At 38.1% G+C, this 19,442-nt stretch overlaps 1 protein-coding gene across 1 annotated transcript in view; it reads right to left on the bottom strand.

Annotated features, from left to right (window-relative positions):
* Positions 1 to 19,442, bottom strand: part of CA10 (carbonic anhydrase 10) — a 702,035-nt gene that overhangs the window by 580,549 nt on the left and 102,044 nt on the right. Inside the window, exon 2 of the mRNA XM_057717015.1 lies at positions 9,863 to 9,937. Within this exon, the coding sequence (XP_057572998.1) occupies positions 9,863 to 9,937 (75 nt within the window). The remainder of the gene's footprint in view (positions 1 to 9,862; positions 9,938 to 19,442) is intronic.

The following is a 19,442-nucleotide window of genomic DNA, read 5'->3' as shown; positions in this document are numbered from 1 at the left end:
TCTTGGGTCACAAATCAAACCTCAGCAAATTCAAGAAAATTGAAATCATATCAAGCATCTTCTCAGACCACAACGCCATGAGACTAGATATAAATTACAGGAAAAAAACTGCAAAAAATACAAACACATGGAGGCTAAACAATTCACTCTTAAACAACCAAGGAATCACTACAGAAATCAAAGAGGAAATCAAAAAGTATCTAGAAACAAATGACAACGAAAACACAACAACCCAAAACCTATGGGATGCAGCAAAAGCAGTTCTAAGAGGGAAGTTTATAGCAATACAGTCCTACCTTAAGAAACAAGAAAATGATCGAATAAACAACCTAACCTTACACCTCAAACAACTAGAGAAAGAAGAACAAAGAAACCCCAAAATGAGCAGAAGGAAAGAAATCGTAAAGATCAGAGCAGAAATAAATGAAAAAGAAAGGAAAGAAACCATAAGAAAAATAAATAAAACTAAAAGCTGGTTCTTTGAGAAGATTAACAAAATTGATAAACCATTAGCCAGACTCATCAAGAAAAAAAGAGAGAAGATGCAAATCAACAGAATTAGAAATGAAAAAGGAGAAGTCACAACAGACACCTCAGAAATACAAAACATCATGAGAGACTACTACAAGCAACTATATGCCAATCAATTGGATAACCTGGAAGAAATGGATACATTCTTAGAAAAATACAATCTTCCAAGACTGAACCAGGAAGAAATAGAAACCATGAACAGACCAATCACAAGTACAGAAATTGAGGCAGTGATTAAAAATCTCCCAACACACAAAAGCCCAGGACCAGATGGATTCACAGGCGAATTCTATCAAACATTTCGAGAAGAGTTAACACCTATCCTTCTCAAACTCTTCCAAAATATTGCAGAAGGCGGAGCACTCCCAAACTCATTCTATGAGGCTACCATCACCCTGATACCAAAACCAGGCAAAGATGTCACAAAAAAAGAAAACTACAGACCAATATCACTGATGAATATAGATGCAAAAATCCTCAACAAAATACTAGCTAACAGACTGCAACAGCACATTAAAAAAATCATACACCACGATCAAGTGGGGTTTATCCCTGGGATGCAAGGATTCTTCAATATACGCAAATCAATCAACGTGATACATCATATCAACAAATTGAAGGATAAAAGCCATATGATCATTTCAATAGATGCAGAAAAAGCTTTTGACAAAGTTCAACATCCATTTATGATAAAAGCTCTCCAGAAAATGGGCATAGAAGGAAATTACCTCAACATCATAAAAGCCATATATGACAAACCAAAAGCCAACATTGTTCTCAATGGAGAAAAACTGGAAGAATTCCCTCTAAGAACAGGAACAAGACAAGGGTGTCCACTCTCACCACTGTTATTCAACATAGTTTTGGAAGTGTTACCACAGCAATCAGAGAAGAAAAAGAAATTAAAGGAATCCAAATTGGAAAAGAAGAAGTAAAATTATCACTCTTTGCAGATTACATGATATTATATATAGAAAACCCTAAAGACTCTACCAGAAAACTGCTAGCACTCATTGATGAGTTTAGTAAAGTAGCAGGATACAAAATTAATGCACAGAAATCTCTTGCATTCCTATACACTAACAACGGAAGAGCAGAAAGAGAAATTAAGGAAACTCTCCCATTCACCATTGCAACCAAAAGAATAAAATACTTAGGAATAAACCCGCCTAAGGAGGCAAAAGATCTGTATGCAGAAAACTTTAAGACATTGATGAAAGAAATCAAAGATGACATAAACAGATGGAGGGATATACCATGTTCCTGGATTGGAAGAATCAACATCGTGAAAATGACTGTACTACCCAAAGCAATTTACAGATTTAATGCAATCCCGATCAGATTACCAATGGCATTTTTCACAGAACTAGAGCAAGAAATCTTACGATTTGTATGGAAACGCAAAAGACCCCGAATAGCCAAAGCAATCTTGAGAAGGAAAAATGGAGTTGGTGGAATCAGGCTTCCTGACTTCAAACTATACTACAAGGCCATAGTGATCAAGACAGTATGGTACTGGCACAAAAATAGAAAGGAAGATCAATGGAACAGAATAGAGAACTCACAAGTAAGCCCAAACACATATGGGCACCTTATCTTTGACAAAGGAGGCACGAGTATACAATGGAAAAAAGACAGCCTCTTCAATAAGTGGTGCTGGGAAAATTGGACAGCAACATGTAAAAGAATGAAATTAGAACACTTCCTAACACCATACACAAAAATAAACTCCAAATGGATTAAACACCTACATGTAAGGCCAGACACTATCAAACTCCTAGAGGAAAACATAGGCAGAACACTCTTTGACATACATCAAAGCAACATCCTTTTTGACCCACCTCCTAGAATCATGGAAATAAAATCAAGAATAAACGAATGGGACCTCATGAAACTTAAAAGCTTTTGCACAGTGAAAGAAACCATAAACAAGACTAAAAGGCAACCCTCAGAATGGGAAAAAATAATTGCCTATGAAACAACGGACAAAGGATTAACCTCCAAAATATACAAGCAGCTCATGCAGCTTCATACCAAAAAAGCAAATAACCCAATCCACAAATGGGCAGAAGACCTAAATAGACATTTCTCCAAAGAAGACATACAGATGGCCAACAAACACATGAAAAGATGCTCAACATCACTCATCATCAGAGAAATGCAAGTCAAAGCCACAATGAGGTATCACCTCACACCAATCAGAATGGCCATCATCACAAAGTCTGGAAACAACAAATGTTGGAGAGGGTGTGGAGAAAAGGGAACTCTCCTGCACTGTTGGTGGGACTGTAAGTTGGTACAGCCACTATGGAAAACAATTTGGAGGTTCCTTAAAAAACTACAAATAGAACTACCATATGATCCAGTAATCCCACTCCTGGGCATATACCCAAAGAAAACCATAATCCCAAAAGAAACTTGTACCATAATGTTTATTGCAGCACTATTTACAATAGCCAGGACATGGAAGCAACCTAAATGCCCATCAACAAATGAATGGATACAGAAGATGTGGCATATATATACAATGGAATATTACTCAGCTATAAAAAGGGATGAGATGGAGCTATATGTAATGAGGTGGATAGAAGTACAATCTGTCATACAGAGTGAAGTAAGTCAGAAAGAGAAAGACAAATATTGTATGCTAACTCACATATACGGAATCTAAAAATGGTACTGATGAACTCAGTGACAAGAACAGGGAAGCAGATACAGAGAATGGACTGGAGAACTCGAGGTATGGGAGGGGGCGGGGGGTGAAGGGGAAAATGAGAAGAAGCGGGAGAGTAGTACAGACATATATATACTACCAACTGTAAAATAGTCAGTGGGAAGTTGTTGTATAACAAAGGGAGTCCAACTCGAGGATGGAAGATGCCTTAGAGGACTGGGGCAGGGAGGGTGGGGGGGAATCGAGGGGGGGGCGTCATGGAAGGGAGGGAATATGGGGATATGTGTATAAAAACAGTTGATTGAACCTGGTGTACCCCCCCAAAAAAATAAAATAATAATAAAAAAAAAAAAGAAAAAAGAATGAAAGAACTGAAGACAGCCTAAGAGACCTCTGGGACAACATTAAATGCACCAACATTCACATTATATGGGTCCCAGAAGGAGGAGAGAGAGAGAAAGGACCCGAGAAAATATTGGAAGAGATTATACTTGAAAACTTCCCTAACATGGGAAAGGAAATAGCTACCCAAGTCCAGGAAGCGCAGAGAGTCCCAGGCAGGATAAACCCAAGCAGAAACACACCAAGATATATAGTATCAAACTGACAAAAATTAAAGACAGAGAAAAGTTATTAAAAGCAACAAGGGAAAAACGACAAATAACATACAAGGAACTCCCATAAGGTTAACAGCTGATTTCTCAGCAGAAACTCTGTGAGCCAGAAGGGAGTGGCACGATATATTTAAAGTGATGACAGGGAAGAAACTACAACCAAGAATACTCTACCCAGCAGGGATCTCATTCAGATTTGAGGGAGAAATCAAAAGTTTTACAGACAAGCAACAGGTAAGAGAATTCAGCACCACCAAACCAACCCTACAACAAATGCTAAAGGAACTTCTCTAAGTGGGAAACATAAGAGAAGAAAAGGACCTACAAAAACAAAACAGTTAAGAAAATGGTAATAGGAACATACATATCGATAGTTACCTTGAATGTAAATGGACTAAATGCTCCAACCAAAAGACACAGATTGGCTGAATGGATACAAAAATAAGACCCGTTTATATGCTGTCTCCAAAAGACTCACTTCAGACCTAGGGACACATACAGACTGAAAGTGAGGGGATGGAAAAAGATATTCCATGCAAATGGAAGTCAAAAGAAAGCTGGAGTAGTGATACTCATATCAGATAAAATAGACTTTAAAATAAAAAATGTTACAAGAGACAAGAAAGGACACTACATAAAGATCAAGGGATCAATCCAAGAAGAAGAGATAACAATTATAAATATATAGGCACCCAATATAGCAGCACCTCAAAACATAAGGCAAATGCTAACAACTATGAAAGAGGAAATTGACACTAACACAATCATAGTGGGGGAATTTAACACCCCACTTACACCAATGGACAGATCATCCACACAGAAAATTAATAAGGAAACACAAGCTTTAAATGACACAATAAATCAATTTGATTTAATAGCTATCTCTAGGACATTACATCCAAAAATAGCAGTTTACACGTTCTTCTCAAGTGCACATGGAACATTCTCCAGGATAGATCACATTTTGGGTCATAAATCAAGACTTGGTAAATTCAAGAAAATTGATATTGTATCAAGCACCTTTTTGGACCACAACACTATGAGATTAGAAATCAATTACAGGAAAAAATCTGTAAAAAACACAAACACATGGAGGGTAAATAATATGTTACTAAATAACCAAGAGATCACTCCAGAAATCAAAGAGGAAATCAAAAAACACTTAGAGACAAATGACAGTGAAAACACAATTATCCAAAACCTATGGGATGCAGCAAAGGCAGTTCTAAGAGGGAAGTTTATAGCAATACAATCCTACCTCAAGAAATAAGAAACATCCCAAATAAACAATCGAACTTTACATCTAAAGAAACTAGAGAAAGAAGAGCAAACAAAACCCAAAGTTAGTAGACGGAGAGAAATCATAAAGATCAGAGCAGGAATAAATGCAATAGAAACAAAGAAAACAATAGCAAAAATCAATGAAACTAAAAGCTGGTTCTTTGAGAAGATAAATAAAATCGATAAACCTCTAGCAAGACTCATCAAGAAAAAGATGGAGAGGACTCAAATCAATAAAATTAGAAAGGAAACAGGAGAAGTTACAACAGATACTGCAGAAATAAAAAGTACCATAAGAGACTACTACAAGCAACTATATGCCAATAAAATGGACAACCTGGAGGAAATGGACAGATTCTTAGAAAGCTATAATCTTCCAAGACTGAATCAGGAAGAAATAGAAACCATGAACAGACCAATCACAAGTAATGAAATTGAAACTGGGATTAAAAATCTCCCAACGAACAAAAGTCCAGGACCAGATGGATTCACAGATGAATTTTATCAAACATTTAGAGAAGAGCTAACATCCATCCTTCTCAAACTCTTCCAAAAAATTCCAGAGGAAGGAACACTCCCAAACTCATTCTACAAGGCCACCATCACCCTGATACCAAAACCAGACAAAGATATTTAAAAAAAAAAGAAAATTACAGACCAATATCACTGATGAGTTTGGATGCAAAAATCTCAGCAACATACTAGCCAACAGAATCCAACAACACATTAAAAAGATCAACCACCATGATCAAGTGGGGTTTATCCCTGGAATGCAAGGATTCTTCAATATACCCAAATCAATCAATGTGATACACCATATTAACAAATTGAAGAATAAAAACCACATGATCATCTCAACAGTTGCAGAAAAAGCTTTTGACAACATTTAACACCCATTTATGATAAAAACTCTCCAGAAGGTGGGCATAGAGGGAACCTACCTCAACCACATACATGACAAACCCACAGCAAACATCATTCTCAATGGTGAAAAACTGGAAGCATTCCCTCTAAGATCAGGAACAAGACAAGGATGTCCACTCTTGCCACTACTATTCAACATAGTTTTGGAAGTCCTTGCCACAGCAATCAGAGAAGAAAAAGAAATAAAAGGAATGCAAATTGGAAAAGAAGAAGTCAAACTGTCACTGTTCACAGATGACATGATACTATACATAGAAAATCCTAAAGATGCCACCAGAAAACTACTTCAGCTAATCAATGCATTTGGTAAAGTTGCAGCATACAAAATTAACACACAGAAATCTCTTGCATTTCTATACACTAACAATGAAAGACCAGAAAGAGAAATTAAGGAAACAATCTCATTCACCATTGCAACAAAAAGAATAAAATACCTAGGAATTAACCTAACCAAGGAGGTTAAAGACCTGTACTCAGAAAACTATAAGACACTAATGAAAGAAATCAAAGATGACACAAACAGATGGAGGGACATTCTTGGTTTGGAGGAATCAACATTGTGAAATTGACTATACTACCCAAAGCAATTTACAGATTCAATAATCCTGATCAAATTACCAATGGCATTTTTCAACAGAACTAGAATGAGAATTTTTATGATATGTATGGAAACACAACCCTGACTAGCCAAAGCAATCTTGAGAAGGAAAGATGGAGTTGGTAGAATCAGGCTTCCTGACTTCAGGCTATACTACAAGGCTACAGTGATCCAGACAGTATGGTACTGGCACAAAAACAGAAATAAAGACCAATGGAATGGGATAGGGAGCCCAGAGATAAACTACGGTCAACTAATCTATGACAAAGGAGGCAAAGGATATACAATGCATAAAAGGCAGCCTCTTCAATAAGTGGTGCTGGGAAAACTGGTCAGCTACATGTAAAAGAATGAAATTAGAACACTTCCTAACACCATACACAAAAATAAACTCAAAATGGATTAAAGACCTAAATATAAGGCCAGACACTATAAAACTCCTAGAGGAAAACATAGGAAGAACACTCTTTGACGTAAATCACAGCAAGATCTTTTTTGATCCACCTCCTAGAGTAATGGAAATAAAAGCAAAAATAAACAAGTGGGACCTGATGAAACTTCCAAGCTTCTGCACAGCAAAGGAAGCTATAAGCAAGACGAAAAGACAGCCCTCAGAATGGGAGAAAATATTTGCAAACGATTCAACAGGCAAAGGATTAATCTCCAAAATATATAAACAGTTCATCCAGCTCAATATCAAAAAAACAAAGAACCCAATCAAAAAATGGGCAGAATACCTAAATTGGCATTTCTCCAAAGAAGACATACGAATGGCCAAAAGGCACATGTAAAGCTGCTCAACATCACTAATTATTAGAGAAATGCAAATCAAAACTACAATGAGATGGATAGACGTAGAGACTGTCATACAGAGTGAAGTAAGCCAGAAAGAGAAAAACAAATACCGTATGCTAACCCATATATATGGAATCTGAAGAAATGGTAATGATGAACCCTGTGACAGGGCAAGAGTGGAGATACAGATGTAGGGAATAGACTTGAGGACATGGAGCTGTGGTGGGGTGCAAATGGGAAGCTGGGACAAAGTGAGAGAGTAACATAGACATATTTACACTATCACCTGTAAAATGATAGCTAGTGGGAAGTTGCTGTATAACAAAAGGAGATCAACTTGATGATGGGTGATGCCTTAGAGGGCCAGGAAAGGAAGGGGTGAGGGAGTCGTGGGAGGGAAGGGCTATGGGGATATATGTATAAATACAGCTGATTCACTTTGGTATACCTCAAAAACTGGTACAAGAGTGTAAAGCAAATATATTCCAATAAAGAGCTTAAAGAAAAAAAAGGAGCGAGAGAGAGAGAAAGTCCAAAACAAACAAACAAAAAAAACTACAATGAGATATCACCTCACACCGGTTAGAATGGCTATCATCAGAAAATCAACAAACAGTAAATGCCGGTGAGGGTGTAGAGAAAAGGGAACGCTCTTGCACTGTTGGTGGGAATGTAAATTGATACAGCCACTATGGAGAACAGTATGGAGATTCCTTAAAAAACTAAAAATAGAAATACCATATGACCCAGCAATCCCACTACTGGGCATATACCCAGAGAACACCACATTTTAAAAAGACACATGCACTCCAATGTTCATTGCAGCACTATTTATAATAGCCAGGACATGGAAGCAACCTAAATGTCCATCAACAGATGAATAGATAAAAAAGATACGGTATATATATACAATGGAATATTACTCAACTGTAAAAAGCAATGAACCTGGGACATTTGTAGAGACATAGATGGACCTAGAGACTGTCATACAAAGTGAAGTGAGTCAGAAAGAGAAAAGCAAATATCATATATTAACACATACATGTGGAATATAGAAAAATGGTACAGATCAACCGGTTTGCAAGGCAAAAATAGAGACACAGATGTAGAGAACAAACATATGGACACCAAGTGGGGAAATAGGGGAGGGTTGGGGGGAAATGAATTGGGAGATGGGATATCAAATTGTACACTCTAAATATATGCAGTTTATTGTATGTTAAAAAAATAAAGTAACAAAAAAAAAAGAAAGAAACTTGATCATTTGTGGGTGAATTAATCAAGCCCAGTTTCTATGCCCCCTGGGCCAAGGAATAAATGTGCCACAGTAAATTTATCAAGTTCATAATACCAATTTATGTAACTATTTGGCAGTCAGCTGGCTTTTCCCTAGGTCATTCACTCTTCCTCACCATGTCTGCTTTCCTCCTATTGAAAAGCTCCAAAGTACATATTAATGTCCCACAATACGAATTAGAAAAGTGATGCTCAGAGGAGTTTAGCAACTTGCTTAGCTCTGCACAGCTGTTATAATGAATTCTACAGAAGAACAGGAAAAGAAGTCGTAGCATCCAAGAATGAAGCAGGTGACCTGGGGGCACCATCCTTCCCACCTGCCACCAACTACAAAGACCTCAACTGACAGTTGAGGCCCTCTGTTTTCAGTGCCTGAGTTGGAACCCCACATTGACTCCTTCCAAGAGCTTTATTTCTTAGCCTCTCACATATAAGCAGTTAAAAATACTTCAAAATATCTCACCTGCTTTCCTTTCCATCCTTCTTTTTAACATTCATGCTCGTTCTCTTGCCTCTTTCCCTAAAAAAGTCTTGAAGCAGCAGAAGGCTGCAGACTATGATTAGGATAAGAGTAGTAGTGGAAGACAAGGACCCTCCACTTAGCCTCGAAACTAAAGTTATGGTATGTTTCTGGCTCTAACCTGTTTTCAGTTCTCTCCCTCCATACTGACAGCATCCACTTCACATATTATTTTTTATCTGGTATTTGGCTCAATCTGCTAAGTCCTGACCATGAATGCTACCGAAGTGATATCAGAGACAGCGTGCAACCCAGCAAGCCACATTGCTATGGTCAGCCTTCCCATTCTTTCTGTTTCATTAACATTAAAAATGGCTCTTTCTCAACTAAATTTCAGCATACAGAACCTCAACCCTGACTCCTGAATTGCCCTCTCCCTGGCAGAGCCACCTGTAGATGGAAAAACCTTAAGATGTAAGCACAGATGAAAAATCATAGTCTTGGTTAAATTACCACATACTTAATAAACTTTCTCTTGAAGGAGTAGTCATCTGAGACATAAGTCAGACTATGGTGCCTTTTGCAATACACTCCATGCCATGTAGCAAATGCAAAATTCCAGAAATAATACTACATTTTACTCATATATTTTCTTAAAAATAAAGTAATAAGAATAAATGTGCATTTACCTGGGACAAAGCTTCCCTGGACCACCTCCTTGTATGCCCACCAGCCTTCATGGATTTTTGGTGAATTTTGTTGAGCTAAAAAAAAAACAAAGGAGAAAAGAAACTAAGATGATAGCAGAGAAGTACTGTGTCCTGTGTACTTGTATAAGAAAGAAGAATGACTATACACAAAACACTCCTTTTCTGCCCAAAAGTCATACTACAAAATGTAACAGCAACCTTATTTTCAAACTGATTATTAACCTGTAAAGATATTGTCATAAAGTTTTATAAAAAACACTCAGGATATTTCTACTGAAGAGAAATAGTAAGTATGTATTTAAGCCTATTTGAATTCCCATCACTTATCTCTACCTCTGACTCACCTCTTTTCTTTATCTGCCCCCTACATGTGTGCGTGCACACACACACACACACACACATACACACAGGAAGACCTATCAGTCTGACAGAAGCATCAATTTAAGAAAAATCATTTAAGAGGAAGAAGGAAAAATAAGCCCCTGGATAATTAAGAGTGTTGCAACTGAGAAAAGGGTCACTGAAAGCCTCTGTTCCATCAAAAGTGTTGAAAAACACTTTGCTCTCTCTTCATCACCAGTCATTGTTTCTTCAGCTACCCCATCCATTTAGGTGGAATTATATAAGATTTTAGCAGGCAGCAAGACAATCAGACTATCTCAATCAAGTCTATTATAATGATGGAAGTGCAGAGTTTTTGTTAGCTTTCTTAGACATGCATTGTCAATGATCCAAATTCACCCTGCAAAAAATCAATCAGCATGAGCAGGGCCCATTTAATGCCCATCAATTACAAAATATAATACATACAGGCTAGAATTGAAGAAGATAAAGGCATTTTACATAATATGTTTTCAAATTCCCTTGTATGGCCAGTCTGGCCTCATACTGCTTGGCAATTTAGAAAGGCAGGGCAGCACATTTAAAAGGCACCTTGGGCTTCCTAGGTGGCGCAGTGGTTAACAATCCACTTGCCAATGCAGAGGACATGGGTTTGATCCCTGCTCCAGGAAGATCCCACATGCCACAGAGCAACTAAGCCCGTGTGCCCCCCCCCCCCCAAAAAAAAAAAAAAGTTAAAAAAAATAAATAAATAAATAAAAATAAAAGGCACCTCATTTAAATTTCTGCTGGAGTACTACCGCTGTTTATCTGAGCTACAGCAACAAGAAAAGTACTGTATTTCCATTTTCACACCTCCCAGCCAGATTCTTAAAAGTCATTTGTTGTTGTTTACATCTAATTTCCAGTGGGTGGAGAGATGATTGAGAATTTCTCAGAGCAAACAGGTGAACAGAAAGCAGCTTCAGCTTCCACTCTGTTCTCTGCTTCTCTTTGCCTATGGATTGGGATTTCTTTATTTGATGTGAAAATAGCCCCTGGGAAAAATCCAAGTATCTAGTCAAAAAAATTGTGTTGATGATAAAAGCTGTCATCACTGCCAGATGAGGAAATACAGATAGCAAAGGCCCCTCTTTCGATAGCAGAGAAAACTTATTTCAGTTTTATTCTCCTTTGGTTGCTGTGGCAGTTCCAACCACAGAAGATAGGTATAACCTAGAATCACCCTACACATTGGACCAGAACCAACAAAGCTGACATCAAAATTTGCATTGGGAAATAAAGGAAGGAAAAAATGATGGTGGAACAGCCTGTATTACTTTCACTCAGAAGGCTTAGAATGAGGTCATCGTTAAAACCCTCAAAGATAGGTGGAGGAGGAAAAAGATGGCGGCGAAGTAGAGGGACATGGAATGCATCCCTCTCCACAGATGCATTGGGAATGCACCAAAAGACACAATAATTCCCACAGAGAACCAGCTGAACACCAGCAGACGGCCTCGGACACCAGAAAGGACCACAAGGAGCCCAACATAACCGGTAGGGAGGCATCTACAATGGCTCAAAGAGGGTGAAGCGGCGGAGCTGTGGCAGACGGGAGGGAGTGAGAAACATACGGAGGGTCCGCACCGCAGCTTAGCGTTCCCGGATTGAGACATCGATCCACAGCTGAACAGAGGGTCCGGGAGTGGGAGTGTGGGAACCGGAGAGCTGGTTCAGGGTGAGAAACATTGTTCCCAGTAAGGTGACGGACCGAGAGGACAGGAGGGAAGAGGTCCACGGCAAGGAGTGCCTGCCCCTGAGAGCTGCCCGGCCATGATGGCGGCTGGAGGCTGCAGGCTCACGGGCGGGGGGGAGGAGCCACGCGCATAGCTTCTCTCTCTATTTCAGGGCCTGTGCAGCAGGCAGTGGAGAGACGCCCTGTGGGCCACCTAAGGTGCTCAGGGATAACAAGCACCCTCAGGCACTTGGGCGTGGCTAGATTAAAACCCCTTGGAACTCCGGCAGCAGGGAGGCTGCTGAGAGGAAAAAAAAAAAAAAGCAACAACAACAACAAAAAAACCCGAGAGAGGCTCAACTCTAAGACTTTCTGTTTATGCCTGAGCCACCAGCATCCCTCTGCAACAGGCACCTCCAAGCCCGGCTGAAACAACAGTGCACCACTGCTCACTCACTCCCAGAGGAAGGAGCCACTATTGTACCCTCTCCCTACCCACACACTGACGCTTACAGATGAACAATAAAGGAACCTCTGCTGGTCACAGAATAATGCAAAAAAACCCAAGGCAAGCAGAAGGACACTTACAGCTGAAACGCTAAGGAAACAGAAATATTATTATCAATTCCTATTGAACTGCTCCATTCTGGGATCAGTTCTGGAATTTTTTTTATTTTTCTTTTTCTCTCTCTCTCTCTCTCTTTTTTTTTTTTTTTTTTTTGTCTTTATTAAATACGATCTTAGGCCTAAGGGATCTACAAGTTTTATAATATAATTTTTTAATGATATTTTTTATTTTTTATTTTTTGCCTTTTTATATACTTCTATATCTAGCTAAGTTTTTGGTAGTATGGAAAATATATCTCTCATAGTTTCCTTTCATCCCTATCTTTTATACATTTCTATTCCTTTCTTTTTATTTGCATATTTCCAACCACACTACACTCTTCTGTTCCCCTTTCTTCCAGCCTTTTTAAGTTTATTTTATCTTAACATACTGATAAGCAACACTATCAGTCTGCTCAGACTCCTTGCTCTATTCTCCAGATGATGCACTGCCTTGCTATTTAATATTAGGTTTTTGTCTTTATCTTAGTTCTTAGTACAGTTGTCTAATTACATTCTGAGAATCTCCATTCTCTCTGGTGGTACTCTGGCTCTTTTCTATATTTGATCCTAGCTTACAAAATCTCCTGGATTAATGTTTGTATGTGTAAGGGGTTATTTGTTTGTGTGTTTGCTTTTGCTTTTCTCTCTGATTTGTTCGTTTCAGTTGTCAATTTCTGTTGGGTTTCTCTCTGAATATCTGATAGCACACTGGGGTTCTGTCAGGTCTTTCTAGAGACTTATATACTAATGGATTCAGGAATTGTGTGTCTTATACATGTATGTGTTTCCTAGACTTAATATTTGTTTAATCCAATACTTGGACATTAGTCTGAGGCTTGGACAGTCTTCTATAAACACCTCTATTGCCAGGACAAGCAACCCCAAAAGTTTGGACAACCATGAGGAAACAAAGAAACACCATGCAGACAAAGGAGCAGGAAAAAAACCCACAAGACCAAATAAATGAGGAGGAAAAAGGAAAAATGCCTGAAAAAGAATTCAGAGTAATGATAGTAAAAATGATACAAAATCTCAATAACAAAATAGAGAAAACACAAGAAACAGTTCACAAGAACTCAGAAAAACAAACAGCAATGGATAACAAAATAAGTGAAATTAAAAATACTCTAGATGCTATAACCAGCTGAATGACTGAGGCAGAAGAATGACTAAGTGAGTTGGAAGATAGAATGGAGGAAAAAAATGCCACAGAGCAGGAAAAAGAAAAAAGAATAAAAATAATAGAAGACAGTCTCAGAGACCTCAGTGATAACATCAAGCGTACCAACATTCGAATTATAGGCATCCCAGAAGAAGAAGAAAACAAGAAAGGGTCTGAGAAAATATTTGAAGAGGTTATAGTGGAAAACTTCCCCAACATGGGAAAGGAAATAATTAACCAAGTCCAAGAAGCACAGAGAGTCCCATACAGAATAAACCCAAGGAGAAATACACCAAGACACATATTAATCAAACTAACGACAATTCAACACAAAGAAAAATTATTAAAAGCAGCAAGAGAAAAACAACAAACAACATATAAGGGAAAACCCATCAGGATAACAGCTGACTTTTCTACAGAAACTCTGCAGGCCAGAAGGGAATGGCAGGATATACTGAAAGTCCTGAAAGAGAGAAACCTACAGCCAAGAATACTCTGCCCAGCAAGAATCTCATTCAGATTTGAGGGAGAAATCAAAAGCTTTCCAGAGAAGCAAAAGTTGAGAGAGTTCAGCACCACCAAACCAGCCTTACAACAAGTGCTAAAGGAACTTCTCTAAGTAGGACACACAAGAAAAGGAAAACACCTACAAATACAAACCCAAAGCAATTAAGAAAATGGTAATTGAAACACACATGACAATAATCACCTTAAATGTAAACGGATTAAATGCTCCAACCAAAAGACACAGACTGGCTGAATGGATACAAAAACAAGACCCTTCTATATGCTGCCTACAAGAAACCCACTTCAGACCATGGATACATATAGACTGAAAGTAAAGGGATGGAAAAAGATATTCCATGCAAATGGAAGTCAAAAGAAAGCTGGAGTAGCAATACTCATATCAGACAAATTAGACTTGAAAATAAAGACTATTGCAAGAGACAAGGAAGGACACTCCATAATGATCAAGGGATCCATTCAAGAAGAACATATCACAATGGTAAATATCTATGCCCCCAATATAGGAGCACCTCAATACATAAGGCAAATGCTAACAGCTATAAAAGGGGACATCGACAGTAACACAATAATAGTGGGAGACTTGAACACCCCACTTACATCAATGGACAGATCATCCAAATGGAAAATCAATAAAGACACACAAGCTTTAAATGACACATTAGACCATCTTGACTTCATTGATATTTATAGGACATTCCATCCAAAAATGACAGACTGCACTTTCTTCTCAAGTGCACATGGAACATTTTCCAGGATAGATCACATCTTGGGTCACAAATTAAACCTCAGCAAATTCAAGAAAATTGACATCATATCAAGCATCTTCTCAGACCACAATGCCATGAGACTAGATATCAATTACAGGAAAAAAACTGCAAAAAATAAAAACACATGGAGGCTAAACAATTCACTATTTAACAACCAAGAAATCACTAAAGAAACCAAAGAGGAAATCAAAAAATATCTAGAAACAAATGACAATGAAAACACAACAACCCAAAACCTATGGGACACAGCAAAAGCAGTTCTAAGAGGGAAGTTTATAGCAATAAAGTCCTACCTTAAGAAACAAGAAAATGACCGAATAAACAACCTAACCTTACACCTAAAACAACCAGAGAAAGAAGAACAAAGAAACCCCAAAATGAGCAGAAGGAAAGAACTCATAAAGATCAGAGCAGAAACAAATGAAAAAGAAAGGAAGGAAACCATAGCAAAAATAAATAAAACTAAAAGCTGGTTCTTTGAGAAGATTAACAAAATTGATAAACCATTAGCCAGACTCATCAAGAAAAAAAGGGAGAAGATGCAAATCAACAGAATTAGAAATGCAAAGGGAGAAGTAACAACGGACACCTCAGAAATACAAAACATCATGACAGACTACTACAAGCAACTATATGCCAATCAATTGGATAACCTGGAAGAAATGGATACATTCTTAGAAAAATACAATCTTCCAAGACTGAACCAGGAAGAAATAGAAACCATGAACAGACCAATCACAAGTACGGAAATTGAGGCAGTGATTAAAAATCTCCCAACACACAAAAGCCCAGGACCAGATGGGTTCATGGGCAAATTCTATCAAACATTTAGAGAAGAGCTAACACCTATCCTTCTCAAACTCTTCTAAATATAGCAGAAGGCGGAACACTCCCTAACTCATTCTACGAGGCTACCATCACCCTGATACCAAAACCAGGCAAAGATGTCACAAAAAAAGAAAAGTGCCGGCCAATATCACTGATGAATATAGATGCAAAAATCCTCAACAAAATACTAGCTAACAGACTCCAACAGCACATTAAGAAAATCATACACCATGATCAAGTGGGGTTTATCCCTGGGATGCAAGGATTCTTCAATATACGCAAATCAATCAACGTGATACATCATATCAACAAACTGAAGGATAAAAACCATATGATCATTTCAATAGATGCAGAAAAAGCTTTTGACAATGTTCAACATCCATTTATGATAAAAGCTCTCCAGAAAATGGGCATAGAAGGAAATTACCTCAACATAATAAAAGCCATATATGAAAAATCAAAAGCCAACATTGTCCTCAATGGCGAAAAACTGGAAGAATTCCCTCTAAGAACAGGAACAAGACAAGGCTGTCCACTCTCACCATTATTATTCAATATAGTTTTGGAAGTTTTAGCCACAGCAATCAGAGAAGAAAAAGAAATCAAAGGAATCCAAATTGGAAAAGAAGAAGTAAAATTGTCACTCTTTGCAGATGACATGATATTATATATAGCAAACCCTAAAGACTCTACCAGAAAACTGCTAGCACTCATTGATGAGTTTAGTAAAGTAGCAGGATACAAAATTAATGCACAGAAATCACTTGCATTCCTATACACAAACAATGGAAAAGCAGAAAGAGAAATTAAGGAAACTCTCCCATTCACCATTGCAACCAAAAGAATAAAATACCTAGGAATAAACCTGCCTAAGGAGGCAAAAGATCTGTATGCAGAAAACTTTAAGACATTGATGAAAGAAATCAAAGACGACACAAACAGATGGAGGGACATACCATGTTCCTGGATTGGAAGAATCAACATCGTGAAAATGACTGTACTACCCAAAGTAATTTACAGATTCAATGCAATCCCTATCAAATTACCAATGGCATTTTTCACAGAACTAGAGCAAGAAATCTTATGATTTGTATGGAAATGCAAAAGACCCCGAATAGCCAAAACTATCTTGAGAAGGAAAAATGGAGTTGGTGGAATCAGGCTTCCTGACTTCAAACTATATTACAAGGCCATCGTGATCAAGACAGTATGGTACTGGCACAAAAAAAGAAAGGAAGATCAATGGAATAGAATAGAGAACTCAGAAGTAAGCCCAAACACATATGAGCACCTTATCTTTGACAAAGGAGGCACGAATATACAATGGAAAAAAGACAGCCTCTTCAATAAGTGGTGCTGGGAAAATTGCACAGCTACATGTAAAAGAATGAAATTAGAACACTTCCTAACACCATACCCAAAAATAAACTCCAATTGGATTAAAGACCTACATGTAAGGCCAGACACTGTAAAACTCCTAGAGGAAAACATAGGCAGAACACTCTATGACATCCATCAAAGCAAGATCCTTTTGGACCCACCTCCTAGAATCATGGAAAGAAAATCAAGAATAAACAAATGGGACCTCATGAAATGTAAAAGCTTTTGCACAGTGAAAGAAACCATAAACAAGACTAAAAGGCAACCCTCAGAATGGGAAAAAATAATTGCCTATGAAACAACGGACAAAGGATTAATCTCCAAAATATACAAGCAGCTCATGCAGCTTCATACCAAAAAAGCAAATGACCCAATCCACAAATGGGCAGAAGACCTAAATAGACATTTCTCCAAAGAAGACATACAGATGGCCAGCAAACACATAAAAAGGTGCTCAACATCACTCATCATCAGAGAAATGCAAGTCAAAGCCACAATGAGGTATCACCTCACACCAGTCAGAATGGCCATCATCACAAAATCTGGAAACAACAAATGTTGGAGAGGGTGTGGAGAAAAGGGAACTCTCCTGCACTGTTGGTGGGACTGTAAGTTGGTACAGCCACTATGGAAAACAATTTGGAGGTTCCTTAAAAAACTACAAATAGAACTACCATATGATCCAGTAATCCCACTACTGGGCATATACCCAAAGAAAACCATAATCCCAAAAGAAACACGTACCGTAATATTTATTGCAGCACTGTTTACAATAGCCAGGACATGGAAGCAACCTAAATGCCCACCAACAAACGAATGGATAAAGAAGATGTGGCATATATACACAATGGAATATTACTCAGCTATAAAAAGGGATGAGATGGAGCTATATGTCATGAGGTGGATAGAACTACAGTCTGCCATACAGAGTGAAGTAAGTCAGAAAGAGAAAGACAAATATTGTATGTTAACTCACATATACGGAATCTAAAAATGGTACTGATGAACTCAGTGACAAGAACAAGGACGCAGGTACAGAGAATGGAGTGGAGAACTCGAGGTTTGGGAGGGGGCAGGGGGTGAAGGGGAAGCTGAGACGAAGCGAGAGAGTAGCACGGACATATATATACTACCAACTGTAAAATAGATAGTCAATGAGAAATTGTTGTATAACAAAGGGAGTCCAACTCGAGGATGGAAGATGCCTTAGAAGGCTGGGGCAGGGAGGGTGGGGGGGACTCGAGGGGGAGGAGTCAAGGAAGGGAGGAAATACGGGGATATGTGTATAAAAACAGATGATTGAACTTGGTGTACCCCCAAAAATTAATAAATAAATAAATTAAAAACAAAAAAGATAGGTGGAGTTGAAAATCAACAGAACGATGCTGATTCTGAGCCTGGTATTCTAGAATGTCTGCAATTTGGATTTGCCACTCATTCGCATCTCATAATCTTCACAAAATTTCTGTTTACCTGCTTTTCCCAGGTATATCACTTTTACTGCTCTCTTCACACCTTTGTTCTACCCTTTTTTCCTGGAATTCCCTCTTTATCTACTTATTGACTAGTCTTACTCAATTCTCAAAGCCTTACCAATTCTCACTCCTTTCAATAAAATTCTCCTGATCATCCTACCTCCACTGTAATTTCTCACTTCCTGAATTTCAGAATGTCAGTGTCCATTCCTTATTTGTCACTTTCATTAATTCAGCAAACATTTATTGGAGTACTGTGATTGTCAGGCAGTGTCCTAAGCATTAAGAATACAAAGTTCCTATTTTCCAAGACCTTACATTCTACTGGAAGGTGACAGAAAAAAACAAACAAACTTAAGAATATTTGACAGAAGAAAGTATTTTGCAATATAGTTAAAGAAGGTGAGGTAGTATAGAATGACTGGAAAGACATTAGATTGTGTAACAGTGATGGCTTCTGAGATTTTGACATCATATGAGATTTAAATGACAAAAAAGATCTGGCCTCAAGAAAATCAGCAGCTATTGCATTTCAAGTGGATTAAAAGATCTTAAGAAGTCAGGCAGGAGCAGCTTTCCCCAGAAACATAAAAGTGGCCATTATGGGTGAACCATTGCAGATGTATGGGAAGAAAGGGTCAAGATGAAGCCTTATGATTTAGGTAGTAGTCCAGGAGAAAAATGATGGTAGCTTCAACTAGCATAGTGTTGGTGAAAATAGAAGTGGATATGGACCCTATATATATATATT

Source organism: Hippopotamus amphibius, chromosome 17 (assembly GCF_030028045.1).
Source record: "Hippopotamus amphibius kiboko isolate mHipAmp2 chromosome 17, mHipAmp2.hap2, whole genome shotgun sequence".
Classification (NCBI taxonomy): Eukaryota; Metazoa; Chordata; class Mammalia; order Artiodactyla; family Hippopotamidae; genus Hippopotamus; species Hippopotamus amphibius.
Note: the sequence above shows the minus strand (reverse complement) of the source record. Positions and strands in the feature narration are given on the sequence as shown.